This window comes from Myzus persicae, unplaced genomic scaffold, assembly GCF_001856785.1.
Source record: "Myzus persicae strain clone G006 unplaced genomic scaffold, MPER_G0061.0, whole genome shotgun sequence".
Classification (NCBI taxonomy): Eukaryota; Metazoa; Arthropoda; class Insecta; order Hemiptera; family Aphididae; genus Myzus; species Myzus persicae.
The window spans coordinates 598,527-616,818 of record NW_019104389.1 but is presented as its reverse complement, the minus strand read 5'-3'; the positions used below and the strand labels follow the sequence as shown (position 1 = coordinate 616,818).

At 29.1% G+C, this 18,292-nt stretch overlaps 1 protein-coding gene across 1 annotated transcript; it reads left to right on the top strand.

Moving 5' to 3' along the window:
- Nucleotides 1-592: 592 nt before the first annotated feature.
- LOC111041813 (methyl-CpG-binding domain-containing protein 10-like) lies at nucleotides 593-9,077 on the top strand. Its single transcript, XM_022326244.1, has 3 exons — nucleotides 593-1,104; nucleotides 4,243-5,235; nucleotides 7,548-9,077. The coding sequence occupies exon 2, from the start codon at nucleotides 4,255-4,257 to the stop codon at nucleotides 5,218-5,220; it is 966 nt and encodes a 321-aa protein (XP_022181936.1). The 5' UTR covers nucleotides 593-1,104; nucleotides 4,243-4,254; the 3' UTR covers nucleotides 5,221-5,235; nucleotides 7,548-9,077.
- The last annotated feature ends 9,215 nt before the right edge of the window (nucleotides 9,078-18,292 follow it).

Below are 18,292 nucleotides of genomic sequence, written 5' to 3'. Positions count from 1 at the left end.
TACGTAAATTGGAAAGCATCAACGTACGTGATAACATAATCGAGTTAGTACAACATAATAATATGTATACAATATGTACAATGCATGTTTAATCGGTTGTTGTTTAATTCCAAAGTCTACACTAGAGAAAAAAGACGCGGCTAGAGACTAGATAAGGTAGAGGAAAAGTTTCTGCGTGAAAGTTGGACACACTGAATCAGCCGGCAGCCGGCCGGCCGGCCGGCCTGTTCAGCCGACGCCAAACGGACGCGAAGGCGGCGGCGGCGTTGCTGAAACCTTTAAACAAAAAAACGAAAACCGCCGCCGCCGTCGAGTCGGAGAACCGTTTGATGCGTGTGCGTGTACATCCCTCCACCTCACCCCGCCTGAACACCTACTGGTACGGACAGCGGGTGCGTGTGCGTGCGTACGTGCGTGCAGGAGCCGCGTTTAACGGTTGCGCGTGCGTGTGCCCGCTCTCGCGTATGTGCGTGAGCCCGCTCGAATATGTGCGTACGCGTGCGCGGCCGCTTCTCTGCGCGTGCGCACGCATTCTTGTTTGTGCGTGCGTGTGTGTACGTGTGTGTGTACGTTTGCGCGCGTGTGTGTGAATGCTCGAGCCGTGTGAGTTTCGTTCAGTGTTGTTTTACTATCAATCCCAAGCAGCTCTTCGAATAAGCGGCATTCGGTAGTTGTAGCGGCAGTCCGTACTCCGTTTTGTGTTTAACCACTAGTCGACCATACGCGTCTTTTCGCCGAGCGTCCATCGTAATTGCATTCGTTTTGCTGTCCCGTCATCGTCGTTCAATATTCTTTCGTCCGTCGTTGCCGCCGACGCCACTGCCGCCGCCGCCGCTTGCTATTCGCCCCGGCTCGCAACATCATCCGTATCGCACGTGTTGTACGCGACCAAATCGTCGCCGTCGTCGTCCTTCCCCCCTCCTCACACTGTGCGGCAGTGTAGTAGTAGGAAGTAACCGAAGCAGCAGCGTTGTCACAGCTATCGCGGACGCGATTACCGCCGAAACGGTCAACCGCGGACAAGAAACAGTCCCGCCGACGACGAGTTGCATTTGTTCTTGCGTGCATCAAGACTTCGTATAATATCTTCCGCTGACTTACCGCGTAAGTATAGTTTATTTTTATGATTATATCTGTATTACTTCTGGCCGTACACATTCTTTGGGTGTACGGTCTTTGTGCGTTTACAAACGGACGGTGCGGGGGGTGACGCCGCCGCCGCCGCCACGGTAGTTGTACAAACGGCGTCTCGACGAACCGTCCGCGCGCGTCGTCCAATCGAAAATCGATTTGGCGGTCGCGGCGTCCGTTACAATGATTGTGTCCTTTCTCGCTGCTCAGCAGGTGGTGGCCCGAAGCTTCGTTTTGTATTTGTTAAGTTGTTATTGTTATTGTTGTTGTTGTTGTTGTTTGGTGGTGTGCGGGGGTAGGGGGTAAAGGTGTTTACTCGCGCGTTCGTACTCCTACGACTCATGTATGTTGAGGGGTTGTGGTGAGACGAGTGGTTTTTGAAAAGTGGTTCTGCTCAGGTCTGTTCTGTTCGACCGATTGCCCACGCACATGCCCATTGACACTGACACCAGTTACTGTTAAAATACTAGAAAATAACAACTATTTTTCATAAATGTTTATCACAAACTTGTGAATTTATGCTAAGGGGCACCTTATGGTCAGTTAATGAAAAATTGATTGTTTTATCGCTTGGTTATTATTTCACTATCTACCGTTTCATTTGCATAAGTATATAGTAGATAGGAATTAGGAGGCGTTTGCAGGCATATTTCTTGTGTTGAATGAAAATGCATTATTCTTGTACTAACTCCTATCCAGTCACTCCCACAAGAGAATATTCAGTCCGCTGAATGATTCTCGTCAGTGCTGTGCATCTCCCACTAACTTCCTGGTGTTACTTGTGATCATTTGGTTCTTGACGCACTGATCGAATCATTTGTAATGAGTGAAAAGTGAATATTCTCTCGTGGGACGGAATATAGGTAGATTGGTACTTTTGGAGTGTTAGAACACTGGTTTGTATTCGTACCAACTGGTTTTTATTTCAGTTTTTCTTTAGTTAAATTATTTATAAAACAAATTGTGTACCTGTCCACTTACCTATCTACCTGTTTGTTTGTTTTGTAAGATGTTATTTTTTATTTCTGAAAATGTCTTGAGTTTGCCAGAAATAAAATACAATATAATTATCTTTTAAGTTAAATGTTTTTTTTTATTAATTTATACATTTTAGGTAGCTTATTTTATACTTAGCTAGGTATTTGCACCTTCTATGCATGTATTCTATGCATATTCTCAATATGTATTACTTATCAAATGTCATAGCTACTTAATTTTAATAGATTTTAGAAAGTGGATTGCTTTTAGTATTTTAAATAGGTAGCTAAGAGTGTGTATGCCAGACCACAAAAGAAAAAAAATAGGGTTAGATTTAATTTAATTACACTATACTGTACCTGTATAATACTTTTATAAAAAAAAATTATAAATAGATAGGTATGTTACCTAGGCACCAAATTTATTAAAACGGCTGCTGAGAGTAAAATTTGATATGTTACGCACTTGTAAGGCCCATTTAACATGGACGCATATCATACGCTACATATCGTACGTGGGCATTTTTAGTTTACATTGATTAAGTTCATACACTACATACCAGAAAGGGAAACATGCCACCGTCAGAGTGACGCATATGAATTTAACCAATCTAGACTAAAGACGTGCGCATATGATGTGCATCCATGAGAAACAGGCCTAAGAAGGGGATAACACATGTGCGTATAACGTCCTCTTAAATTTAAATCAAAAATGTTAGTTAAATTGTTTTTTTACAAATTATTTTATATGCAATAATATTAAATTGGAACCAAAACACCTAATAAATGAGTGAAATTGATAATCCAGATGTCTATACAAGTTAAGAAGTCTTATTATGTTTCTAGGTTTTTACGTATCTCATTTTTATTATTTCAGTAAGTTTTAGAAAATGTACCAAATGATGAACTGTCTGAAGAACAATTCAATGTTACTTTAAATTAGAGTATGATAACCGTTGATTGGAGTAAATTGTAGGTATAACTTTGTACTAATTAATATAGGTAATTGGTAGTAAGGTATTGCGCTTTTCTTTTTTTCTCCTCTGAAACGATGTCTCCCTAAATTCTTGTAACACGCATCTAAAATCTATTGTTATATAGTTCTCCGTGATTTTGATTATTTCTTCCTCCAAATTATTTTCATCTTTGAATTTTTTGAATAACTTTCTGGTTTGAGATCTCTAAGATGCAATCTCTAAGGATGTATCTACTTATACAAATATCCCAGGACCTTTAATTTTTTACGTTATTGAAATTGAGCTACGTACTGCTATGTTTCAACGTAAATTGCATCTGTCAAGTTAAGTTTTAAGAACATATTTTTATAAAAAATGTGTTGCTTTACCCTTGTTGTAATAGGTACCGCAGAAAATCTACGGTATATATCTTTTTTAACTATTTAATATTCTCATGAACAATAATTTATATTTACCTAAAGATGCAAAAAAGTATAGTAAACCACCTTTGCACAAATTTAATTTTCATCTGATAATTGTATTTGTTACTCGTTAAATACTTATTTAGGTACCACATATTTTTTGTGTTAGTATGCTATCCGCCTAAATATATGTATCTTCTGATATCTATTCAGTTGGCTTTATGATTTTGCTATTAAAATAAGACATGGAAATATAAAATTGGTATTTATCAATATTACATTCATAATAAATAAACTTCAACAATAGTTTTTATAGGGTAGACAGGTACCATATTTATTATTTTTCATTTTACCTAAAAATAGTGCCAAGCAGCAGTTGGCCTACAATGTATTTTTAATTGTTTACTTCTTCATTGTAATTTCATTAAGTGCTTTTTCCGAAGACATAATTATGTCAGTTGGCACCTATATTAATTATGCTACTTAAATATTGATATTGTATTATTGAATTATCAATGGATATAATTGGCTAACAATAAAAATAATATCAACAATTATTAGTCTAAAAATCATATAGGCAAATTGTAGAATTAAATACATAATAAACACAATGAATTTTTTAATTTATATACCTAGCTTTTGTAAAGTACCTATTCACTTGTATAGTTTAATTTGGGTACTTAACTGTTGAAAATTAATTTGTTACTTTATGGTTACCTACCTACTTTTGTTTAATTGTTTATATATTTTTTGTAGGTACCATACAAAATGGATCAAGAAGGTAATAATGGCCGAAGAAGGAGCTCAAGGTTGGCTGCTAGAGGCATAGTGACTACACCGAAACCTGAAATTATTGTTAAAAAGACAGTGAAGAGTTCTGAAAAACCTAAACGATCAAAACGTAAGACAACTGAAGAAACAATTGAATTGCCTGAAGCTAAAAAAACTAAAACTGAGGATAAGACATCGTCTGATGAGATTGACAACCCAGACAAAAATACTAACAATGTTGATAAGGTAGATGAAAATGATATCTCTGGTATTTCACCAATGGATGTTGACAATGTTGAAGAAACCAATGTGTCACCTCCCCTTGATGTAGAGAAAAAAGATTTACCAACAGTTGAGGAAAAGACTGAAGTACCGCTTGAAGATTCCAAGGATCAAGAGGATGTTGAAAAACTTCCAGTCGCTAATGATGAAAAAGAAAAGGATACTAAGCCAGTTGAAGCTAAAGATGAAAAATCTGAAATTACAGAAGAACTGATTAAAGTTAAAGATTCTGAAATAACCGAACCGTCTGTGAATGATGTAGTTAAAGATGAGCCTAAACAAGAACCAGTAGTATTGGAAAATACCAATGGAAAAAGTGATGAAAAAGAAAAAATTGAATCAGTGGAAGAAATTGTGAATAATGATATTGGATTCTGTGTAGCAACTAAAGATGTTGTCACCCCAAATGGTGATACTGAAGAACAAGTCAAGTCTACAAATGGTGATGAATCAATCGCGGTAATAGAGGCAATAGAACCTATCAAAGTTCTCCACGTTGAAACAGATTTTAAAGCTGTAACTGCTACCACTGCCATCACCACCAACAATGATGCACCGGTTATTGGACAAGTTGAAAAGGAGCTAGATAAAGCTGCTGACAATGTTGTCGATAATAATATTAATGCATCAGCTGATGACAATGCACCAAAAGTGGACCAGTTATCAACAGTTGTGTCCTAATTTTTGCCATTATTCGTAAGTATCATTTAAACACTTATTATGATTCTCTGACTAGACATATTTAATCTTGTATTTAATTAATATTTATTTTTTGTTACTGTACATATATGAAAGGATATAATATATTACTATCTCGCAAAAAAAAGTAATATCATTGAATTTATATTAGGCAGATAAGCAATGCCGTAGTAAATAGTGTTGACTAGGTCATACCTATTATCAGCTGATTTTGCCGCTATCATATACATTCTGTACAAAGATACCTAAATGCAGGTTATATCAGTATTACAACAATGGCCTATTGTAGTCTTCATGTTAAAATTGGTTTAGTGAAAATGTTAGTTATTTAATTTTTAAATTTAACACACCTGTAATTTGTAACTTTTCAATCGTTTTCTAAGTTGTATGTTGTCAAAAGGCAATCAAGTAGAGATGTACAAATTCAAAAATAAAGTTAAAAAATTAGTTAATCGCTACCATATATATATATATATATATATATGTTTTGTTTTCAATTCTTAAATTATATACTAGTTTTTCTAAACAAAATTAAATTTCAAGACATTGCGACATTCTATACTATTATTTGTTGTAAGTTATTAGAGTCCGGATTTATATTATGTTAAAACATTTGAAATATGATGTTTATATGCAACAAAAATTGGTAATATATTCTCAATTACTTTAATCATAAATTTAATATCTTAAATACTTTATTATTTATTTTATTGTTAAATTATATAGGCAATACATAAACATCAGAATAATAATTAATATTATACAATGTTTTTAAAGGAATGTTCAATAATATGTTGCGTCAAATTTTCCGGGGTAAAGTTACATTGATCCATGATTATTGTCTCGAATATGCTGAACATTATCTCAACATCTATATATGTTGTAGAAGAAATGTTCAGGCCTGTGGCCATACTGCTGTATTATCTTCATAATATGTACATAATTGTAAAAATAATAGATACGTTGCAACGTAATGTAGCTTAGGTTATTTTATTCAGTTATTTTTATTTTTAATATTGGCGTGTCGGGGGAATACCAGTATATAACTATTATATTTGTTCATGAATTATGGAGAATAAAAATTTATTTATCACAGGAAATTAGGGAATTGATGCCTGAAAATTAAAATCAAACTAAAAACTCAAAAATATATCTAATATAAAACAATATAGTGGAAATATGTTAAATTATTTTGAAATATTCTCTAAGGTCAAAATATGCAACAAAACTTTATTGATTTTCTTACAGATTATGAAACGCAAACAAATCTTACTCTCACCAAACAGTATGGGTTTGTTAAAAATATATTTTTGCATACAAATCCAGACTAGTTATCATAGTATACCTATATTTTTAAATTATGCCTAGAGACCATTGTCATTAATTTAATAAAACATTACATTTTCAATAACAATATGGAAATGATACATTACTGGAAACTACACCAATGACCACGCTATAGACTGTTAATTGTAATTTCAATTAAAGTAATTTGATACAACAATGTCGGGGACATAACCTGCAAAAATGAAATTTCAATAACGAAATACCTAATTTTGTCCTTTGCCATTACTAATCTGTTAAATACAAAATCAACAGTTATACAGAGTATCTATCAAATTTTTCCCTATTGATTAGAGTTTAATTGAACATGTTTTTCTAATATTAATTATGAACATTTATTTTGATTTGACTTCTTAATTATACATAAACATACTATACTCTATGCAAGTTAAGAAACACAGTCAGCAGTCGACTTATATGTAGGGGCATATACTCTACGGCAGGCTTATAGATAGATGACTGTCGCCAACAGTGTTTCATAACTTGAACAGAGTATAGGTAAGTACTTGTCTTCATCATTTAAAAAAAAAATGTATTATAACAATGAATCATATTTATATCTTTTTAATCAACAAGATATCATTTGTTAATAAAAGTAATAGTTCATGTAAATGCAAATCTTAAACCACTTCTGTTTTAGTTTTTTACTTTCTTTTCTGTCTATTTGTTTTTATAAGTATTCGTTAAGAAAAGTTAAAATTAACTAAAAATATCTTAAAGTACTGTAGTTAAAAAGTTAAAAATAAAACAATTTTTCCTTCTTAGTTAACATAGTTCATAGTTCCTTCCTACTAAACCTAGATATAACATAAAATTACTGAAATAAGATAGGTGAAATGTTGTTTTTGTTTGCAGTTATTGTGATGAATTCAAATATTATAAAATCATATGAATTGATTTGTTGATTATTTATTGATAGTTTTTTTTTTAGATATGTTATTAATAATTTTGTGATTTTCTTACAGGTTTTATAATGAAGAACATTTAGACTTACATTGACTTTCTACTGATAATATATTATAACCGTGCTCAGTAGTTAACATATTCTTACTTTGTTTCTTTCCTTTACATTATATACAATTTTTATAAATAAGAATTGTAGTAAATATTTGGAAATATATATGTTAATTGTACTTTGCCAAAAGGCCATCACGAAAACTCATCATTTTTTTTTATGTAGAATTTATACAAAATTTATGTTGAAAAATTACTTATAATTTATAGTATTAAAAAAATTTAAATTGTATTTATATAACTAAAAAAAAAGAATAAAATAATTTTGGTACTTATATTTTAAGCATATTTTTGGTTTGTATGTATAATGTTGTCATTGTTTATTTTTTTATTTAATGAAAAACTTAATTCTTCATTTAATGACATTTCGAATTGTAAAATGAATACTGTTGTCAGTTTTCATAATTTGCAAATTACACGGTGGTAATTTTATTGATAAATATTGATAAATTGCTAAAAAGTTAATCATTAATATTAAAAATAAACAACTCAAAATGTACTGCTGATTAATTTATTTTAATTATTTGAGCAATCATTTTATAATTTATCATACAAGACGTGTAAATAATTCAAATTGTATAAGTAAGCAACAATTTCAATTTTATTTAGGAATTATTAGTGAAGTATCTTATATTAGAAGTGTTTTTCTTTTTAAATTATTAAATAAATTATCATAATATTCAGTGTTTTTTTTTCTGTACAAAAAGTTTAAATTTTATTTAATATGGATGTGTTTGTACTTTTTGTTTGAAATATTATTTATAAAACATTTTTTGTTGTGATCTTGAAAATGTGAGTGTTAATGTCTTATTTTAAAATCTATATATTTTTACCTCTTTCTATATTATTGTTTTACCAATTTAATACTGATGTGGAACCTAAGGAAAGGTACCTTAGATATTGTATTCTTAAATATTAAAAATATATTTGATGTAAAGTGGTAGACATTCATAAATTTGTTTTTTAAATGTATAAAGTTCAAGCAATATTTTGAAAGTTTATTTTAATTGAACTTTTTACTGTGCTCATAGTACATGTACTGAAATTCTATGGATTTCTAATCTGTAATGTGTATAGTGGTGATTCTATCCAAAAAATTCTGTATTCCTTTATGAAAAATCAATGTTTCATCAAGCAAATCAGTTTTAAAAATTTATTTAGAATTTAATTATTTTTTATTTAAAATGCATTTATTTTCAGATATACTCAATTTAAATTTTACTACATGTGTATTCAAAAATCATTTATAATCAATAGTTGGTTATTAACTACTATTAATTCTCTACTACCAGTAATAAATAATGTAATTCAAATTAATAAGTTTAATACTTATTAAATTCATATTTTACATAAACCTGTGCTCTCCTGCATATGTGTGGGTTATGGAACTAATAGTATTGTTAAATATAATTAATTGCATTGATTTTACTTGACAATACTTTTTGTATGATTGCTATTAAAATGTATTTTGTTCATATTTATGAATTGCATTATTTAAATTTAATCTATAACTTAGAGTAAAACCTTAAAATTTAACTTTGTATACACAGTTATACCTATACTATTGTATAATTTAATACATTGTACATGACTGTATCCAGTACCTGCCTACTTTAATAGGACTGATATAATATTACCAAGATAGATAAACATTGTTTCTCAATCTTGATGTAAATTATTTTTATGTTCATTATCAATATTAGTTCATATTTTGTTAATTCGTTAATAAAATTGTCTATCATTTTTATTTTTATTTTTTTCATTAATTTAAATAAAACGCAGTTGTTTCAATTTCAAATAAAAAATTATATCCATATAATTTTAGTTCATATGATATCTTTAACAAATTTTTAACCCATCATTCCCAAATATATTGTTTCTATAGCTTAATGATTACCCACCTCTCTTTCTAAACTTAAAAGTGCCATCAATTTATAAGTTGATACTCAGTTGTTAAATTCTGCTTCTAATTTATTTAAATTACAACTCAATATAAAGTACCTAGTCTTAACTCTTAATGGGCTTATTTTTTAAGAACGGGTATGAGAATGTAGGATGTAGTCTTTCGAAGACGAAGTCCCCTGTTCAATGTAATTCAATGCTCAAATATTAACCCAAAATTAAACAATGTGGTTTCACAGTTATTGTTTAGGTCCACCATTATTTTATATAAGGTCACCTACGCGGCTATGCATGCTACAGTGTACCGTGTACCAAGTATGTAAATCAGAACTAATTAATTAATACGTTTATCACTTACCTAAATATGCACATGATGTGTAAGGTACTTATACATTTAGATAGGTATACCGCGTATTCGCGGAAGCAATGCGAAAGCAGTTCCCGCGGCGTCGTTGATTAAAATCGAAAAAAAAAGGTATACAGCGTATTTATCTTAGCATTTCAAAACTGGAAAAAGTTTATCATTATTACTATTATTTGTTGTAATAATCCTATAGGTTAGTACCGATCACATTTTATGTTGTCTCCATCTCATAAACGTATATCATGATATATTTACACTGCCGCTTACAATATTTAATTATAGTTTATACAATTAATTTGTTTGCTAATCAATTTTCATTACATAAGTCTATATTGATAACTACTGATGCTGATGATCGATAATTAATTTTGAAATATTGTTTATTAGTATGCCAATGCCTTTGGTTTACTAACTAGGTAATATTGCATGCGTTGGATTCCAGTCATGACTATTATAGCATATTTATAATATTATTATATTATACTACTAAAGTCTATTCGGGTACCTAGTTAAACATAATATATAAATAGCCCAATTTTTTGAGGATACAATGTCATTGAACGTCTCAAAGAAAACCAATAACATATTAGTGTTTATAAACAGCTTTGGAGTTTGGCATGACTATACGGAAACATTTTTATTAAATTTAGTTATTTTCCCTATATCCTTGCATTTCGTACGACGACCAAAAATTATATGTTTATTTCAAATGGGTAATTTGGTTAGGAATTGTGTTCGACAAGTTATTCTATTTGTTCAAGTTGTTAATTTTTACTTGGCTGTAAAAGAGACTATGAGCGGATGTCGGATATTAATATATTGTACTTATATTATATAGAGTGGCTAATGACTATGGAGCAGAGGTTGCCAGCGATAAGAGACATGAGCCGCGCAATATAATGATTAATGAATAACTATAGATATAAACAACAGCTACATAGCCGCTGCCGTCTTTATACTACAATTATTGTGACTTGTGATCATAGATTGTTAGTTTTGTATACATCTATGTGGATAACATATTGTAAGTGCCGGTAAAAAGGTTCTCAATTATTATCGTAAATAACAAGATTAGATAATGTTAAATGTAGTGAAATTGTAGAATGCGAAACACTATAATAGTGTAGGTACATTAATTTCCGATTACATTTTGTATGGGATAATAATTATCGAATTATTCGTGTATAAATATATAATACCTATTACTATACTGGTAAAAATTGTATACGTCTTACGAGCCGAACGACTGACGCTAACCGCGGTTTGGCCACCCCTGATTTAGAGTATAGTTCCTTCCTGTCTGCTGTAAGTAAGGTGTCTAACCCACCAGCAGAGACTGACAAATTTACATACGCATTTAAATAAGTAATTCTACTCTTAAAATATTTACATAAATTAAAATCGACTATACCTATATAGGTAGTAATAAATAATTACATTTTTGAACGGGTATTAGGTAAACAAACCAAAATCCATCATGAATATATTATTTTAATCATTGTAACTTGTAAATTGTAATTAAAGGAGACTTGTTAAAGCAATTTTTTAGCTAGGATGATCGCCTTTTTCGGTAAAGGATTTTAACTTGTGGGGGTGGGGGATTTAGTTGACATTGTCTATAGGTATGTGGCTAAGTAAAATTTGGTCCAATATTTGGGAAAACAATTTTGTAATTATGATAATTTATTTCTAAACCAATATCATATTTTATAATATCAGGTGTTAATATTTTTTTTTATGAAAATATACTTATTTAGACTATTGCCTAATAAATCAAAATCAAAAACTGTTAAACGATACAATGAGTCAACAAACAAAAACATAATATAAGAAAATAAAAATAATAATAAAAATACCTAAAAGCTTTATAAAAAAAAAATACTCGATCTTACATAGAACATTAAAACCTATCTAATGAAAAAATAACGTATACGAGCGGAATTAACTCGCATCTAATAATTCAACGATATAAATCAATAACACTTATACCTTACATTATATAAATATTTGAATGTAATTTTTTTCATTTAGTACACATTTAGTAAAAATATATTTGTATCTCATTCTTATGAAAAATGAGATTTTTTCCGTTCATGCCAGCGAAGCAAAATATTATTTTGAGCAGTGCATTATTCTATCCTCAATGATGTTTTTGCAATTTATATCCAGGTACGTATGCTTTACAATACTGAATACTCCACAGGTATTAATTATAATATGAACACTTTTAGTACCTACAATTTAACATTTGAAAGCAAAAACAAATTATATCGCTTTGCTTGCATTTTTACATTTTTTTCTTATTTTTATTTGCCATAACAACATATTAATAAAAATTACAAATTTAAATATCAATAAGTAATTGAACCGTAAAATAACTGAAATAGACCTGATTATGAATTTACATATTATTAGCATCTATTTTTGATGGGCATAGAAAATTAATTTTTTTTCACATGTGTTTTTAATTACTTTGAATTAGTAGTTACAGCGTATACCCGCGTATCATTACAATCATTTTTACAAAGTTTATAGGGTATACTATACGCGCTAATTTAGTAAAATTGTTAATTGATAGGCATACGCCGTATACGGGTCCAAGATACTTCCAACTATCCACCAATAATATACGGACGTATATTAGGAATCTCAAGTCGTGGTCACTATAAGCTATACATAAATACATTGCGCATGTTAATCGGCCCATATTTGAATATTAGAACATCCCGGAAATTCCCTTATGGACCAAAACTTCGTTTATGAAGCAAATGGACCAATGATGAAAATAGTGTAAAATAACAAACTGGTAATTATGAATTAACACTTATCGACAATGACGAGAAAGTTCTTTTTACAATTGAAGTATTTCAGTTCAAGTTCCAAACATTAAATATGAACTAGTTCAAATTCTAGTTCATACTTTTCAATATTAACTACTTCAAGTTCATTAAATTGAAATAAGAGTAGATTAAATATAATTCATGTCACATAACATTGCTACCTATTTATTTTAATAACTAATTTTTTATCAATACAGTAAGTAGGTACCTATGTTTACATTTTTTTTAATAGTATATTTATAAAATAAATTAACGTTTTTCCCTTAAGCTTTGAGCATAGATGTAAACATTCATAAGTAAATAAAATTTCAGAATTTAAAAATTTATTCAACAAAAAATTGTTTTACACTTTCACGTGCAACCACCATTTGCCAACTTTGAGTCATTGGTTAATAATTTTACAATTTATAACATAATATAAGAAATATCTAATCAAAAATATTAAATTATGTACATATAAACTATAATAGGTACCAATTATTAATCTAACCATCGAATGTTTTAAAGTTTACCACACCTCCACATAAAATATAATATATAGAATTACAGAAAATTAATAAAGAAAACATGTTAAAAATTGCAATTCACGTCCACGTAGAGAAATTATAATTAGACGTATGACAATTAGAGCACAATCTATTTTGGTTGGTTCATCAACATAGGTATTTGTTTATAAATATATAACACAGAGACATAAGTATTTATAATTAGTAAGATAAAAATGACTACAACTATAGGCTATAGCCATTAGCCATGTTTGTAGTGTTTGTACCCAACGATATCGATATATTGGTAATAACTAATACGATGTATTATTTTAATTGTTATTCTATAATCTATATAGTTTCTTTTATGATAAAACATTAAAAAAAGTAGATATTTATATGAATATTTTGAAATCACTAATCACTAGGTAATCAGAAATATTTTTTATAACGGAACGGTTTAAAAAGTACAACGCTTAGTATTTATTATTTGCTAGTATTCAGTACCTATTAACATTGTACATTAGAGCGTGCCTATTGTTAAAGTTGAAAAGTAGAGAGTAGGTACTTTTTTATTATTTGAGAATTGTCTAAATATTTCGGATAAATATTCAGTTCTATACGCAGTTACCTATGCCTATGCGCTATGCAATACATTATTATTATTTCTAGTAATTAATTCGGAATTGTAAATCCTGTTTCACACCATCTGTCTATGAAAGTTTCTTTTTTTATAACTTAGTTGTTAACTAAGTAACAACATACATTTGGGGAAAACAATGCAATTTGCATTAAAATCCTAACACTATACGGCTATACTAATTACATGTTTAATAGTTCTTTCTTCAGTACGCGGCAACACATCATATTTAAGGGGTTTTGTATAGGCAAATGTTACAAACCATGATTTTTTTTTATTGATAGGTACAAGATTCTCACTGTATGCGAATTGATATTGTAGTAAATAATCATAACTCATATAAGTGCGTCAAGTGTGTATTGTCTAGTGTATCTGTTTCTGCTAGAACAAAAATGAAGTATAATATTATTTTGAAATCATACTCCAAGGAAAATATTTTTGAATTAAAATAAAATAATTGAAATAGTTATACATTGTTTTAATACCCATCTAGTTTTGTCCAAATTCGATCTCGGAATGTGTAAAAATGTGTTGCTTATATATTTTTTGAGTTTAGAATAAAACAGTTATAAACAATTCCATATATTAAATTTTCAAGAGATTTCGAACCTTAACAATAATGATTGAAAATTTAATACATTTTTAACTAGAAAAATAATTTCCAACATTTTAGTGATTTTGGTCATATTTGAATTTCTAATTATAATAAAAATGATCGTACTTATGAATCTTTAATATTTTTATATAGCCTTAATAATGGTCTATGAGAAACCTATTGTACTACCCACAATTTTGAGCTTTTTGACAGAACAATGACTTTTTATCGACAATATTATTGAAAATTTTTCTAAGATTTCACATCTATATAAATAATTGAATCAAAATATTTTGAAAACGAGGTGGGTATCCTGTACGGTAAATCGTTTTTTAATACCTTCAACAAAATAATAAAATCGATATTCTCAAAAACTGAACAAATTCCAGTTTTCCATAATTTTTTTTTTTAATTTTTTCCTTATAATTTAAAAAAGTAATTGAAATTTTATACTTTCATCTCCTAAAGCACAAACTAGATTTATTTTTCCACCAGAATAGATATTGAAATTGAAATAGAAAATCTAATAGTTTTTACTGCTCCAAAATGTGATGACATACTAAAAAATTATCTATATTATTGTAAAATCATTAGGTACATTAATAATTACTCTGCTCAAAATCGAAAATAATTGGCCAAATTTTCCTATGATTACACGAATCATACCTATTTTTCAAAGCGTTAAAAGAATATTACAATAAGCCCAATAAGGGTACGACTGTGACCCGTTTTTTATGCTTAAGTTTACACACACACGACGCACTGCAGCGGTGGAGGTAAAATTATTTTGTCTTGGCAGTGTTTGACGCGGTAGCGGTAAATATTGTGTTTGGACTCGTTTTACTTCCACAGATGCACCTTAAAGGCCCTAAACTGCAGATGTAGCTGTGGCCTGTGGAGGTAAAATGCAGCCGAACACAGTTTACCACCATACAGATATAATTTTACCTCCACCGCTGCAGTCCATGGAGATCTGAAGCCGCATGGTCAATCCGTTACCACAACATACCAAATTTCCCATCTTGTATGTGTGCTAATTGTAAATAGGTAGTCGACCACATTAGACCATCCCACTGTCAGGTGATCATTAAATCACTGGTGTAGTGGTGTTATCGTTTTACCTAAACAATATTATTATTTAACGAGAGAATAATTCTGAGCACGGACCACACACATGGAGAAAATTCCTAATAGTTCCTCGTTTTGATTAATCCCTCGTTATCCACGGAGGTAACGTTTCAGGAAAGTTGCGCCTTATAACGAAACCACCAGACAACATATAATATGTCCATCTTTCTTCTTGCAACTGCCTTTAAAGGGAAGATCCATTGGCATGCACAGAATATTTTTGTTTCGTAATACATCATAACAATTTAGTGTGCAGGGTATGAGATTCAATTTGTGGGTTTATCGGTATATAGTTAGCAAGCGGTTAGAACAACATATTGTGGACCGTAAAAATGATGGTAGATCACTTAGAACATCAGTGAAGTACTTGTAGATCGCTTAGGCACCTTTAACAACAATTTTAACTTATAGATTTAAAATTCGAAGCCTAAGTCCTTAATATAAAGCACAGTAGTATACAAAATTACCAAACTTAAAAATAAACAATAGTGTTTAAATATTGATAATACTGTTATGGTATATGAAATTAGCTGTATTTAGTTATCAAGTGTTAAATATAGGACTGCAAAAAATAATGAGCAAAATAAATAAGCCGAATGCAAATTTTTTGTAGATGATTATTTTTCTCTACCCCAGAACTTTGACTCTTAATGAGGCCGATGATGGGGGAATTATAATAATAATTAGTATATTTAAATAATATTCCTAGTTATTTTGAACTACCTATAATATATTGCAATTTAATACATTTATAATACATTATGTATATTATCATAACACTGAGGTAATAATTAAAAAATAATAAATAAGTGAAATATATGGTAATCAATAAATAATAATATGTACTTGATTATTTCAATAGTAGACAAGAGGTGTGGTCAACAAATTTTGAAATGTGCATTAATTTAGAAAATAAATTATTTTACATTCAACTTTTTGTTTTTATTGTAATAGTCCGGATATAATAACTTATATATATTATACAGAATCTCATTTAAAAAAAAGGTACATAAACATATTTTTAAAACACGAATAAGACTATTTAATATGTTAGAACTAGGGATGCATGTAATTCATTTGAAACTAACAAAATACTTTGTCAGTACATTTCACATAATTGTTACACTCAACTTATGTACCATAATAACTAAAGAATTTATGAGCTAACACAAACAGAAAAATAAACATCATTCATAATAAATATTATATTCATAAACTTTTTTAAATGAAATCTTATTATAATCTAGTTATTATTTTTTTGTGACTTTTGTCGAATGAAAACATGTATGTTGTTAACAAACACAAAACACGTAAAATTGTAAATAAGTACAAGTTAAATTTAATCTATTTTTGCTTGATGAATACAAAATAATTGAATATAAAATTCTGATGAAAATGAATTATGATAATCTTGATAAATAGCATACAAATTCATACTGTATATGTAAAATCATATTATGTGTTCTTAAAAGCAATATAATAAAAAGTAATATAATTAAGAATATTGACAATTATACAGCATACAATTGGTTTACATATTTCAAATTAACATACAATAATGCAGTTTTACAAGTTAAAAATTGATTATTATTCCCAGTGGGCATGTTGAGATAATTGCCCAACAATTAAGTGAAACTACACTGAAAACAATTATTATAATCTTAAGATACTCAATAAAAATAGTAATTAAAGAAAATATGACCATAAGAAAAAGGGTAATGAATATCTTAAGTCAACAAAATATAAATGTTTAGTTCGGTTAATTTTGCTATATTTTATGGCCACTATAAACAACCAGCAACATTTAATACAATAATTGTAGTAACGAAACAAAAATTAAGTATAGATTAAAATCAATATGGACAATATACAAATAATGGACGATTTGATGGGATACCCGAGAGAATAAAGTTGTCCTTATATTTTCACAAAATAAAATTATCTTAATTCATCAATTGTATACATAATTTAAGCAAAAGAAAGATGTCAGTTTTTGATAAATCGTACAATTCCTATCCTGTTATTTTCATAGTTCAAGCAGTTATTTAAAGTACACAATATTAAAATTGTTAAATTTAAACTTAGGAACTTTAAATAAGCAATTTATTACACAAAAAAATAAATGTGGAATAATTCAATAATATATAAAAACGTAAAAGTATGACAATCTTATAATATCAAAAAAGTAATAGTATAAATGACAATAATCAGTCAAAGTACATTAAAATATAATATACTTTTCAGTATTAGTAAAAAAAAAAAAATGCATTATAAATAATGATTAACAAACTAAACAGTAGAATCTTAAATATTTAATGGAATGGTTACTTTAATATAATTACATCCATATTAAAAAATGATGATCAATTACAAATTGTAACCCAATACTTTTTAATTGTAAGTGTAGCTAAGTATACAAGACACAAACATTTAAATTATTCAAACATAATCAGCTTAATATGTAATTAATTTTATTGTTGCAACTTTTCTTGTTATTATATTCTAAATATAACCTCACTCATTGTCAACCCTTATTAGTTATCTTATCAATGAGATCTAATTAGGAAAACAAATTATTAATTCAAAATAATAATAATTAACTATAAACCTGTGAAACAATAAATGTATGTAATAATAATTAAATAATAACATTTAACATAAAAATACCAAAACATGTTTTACTCTTGTATTCATAATATATGTTTGTATTTAAAGAGTACTAACAATGAAACATTGTTTGCT

Excerpts from the sequence above, each read along its gene's own strand:
- LOC111041813 (XM_022326244.1), top strand. The coding sequence starts at position 4,255 with ATGGATCAAGAAGGTAATAATGGCCGAAGAAGGAGCTCAAGGTTGGCT.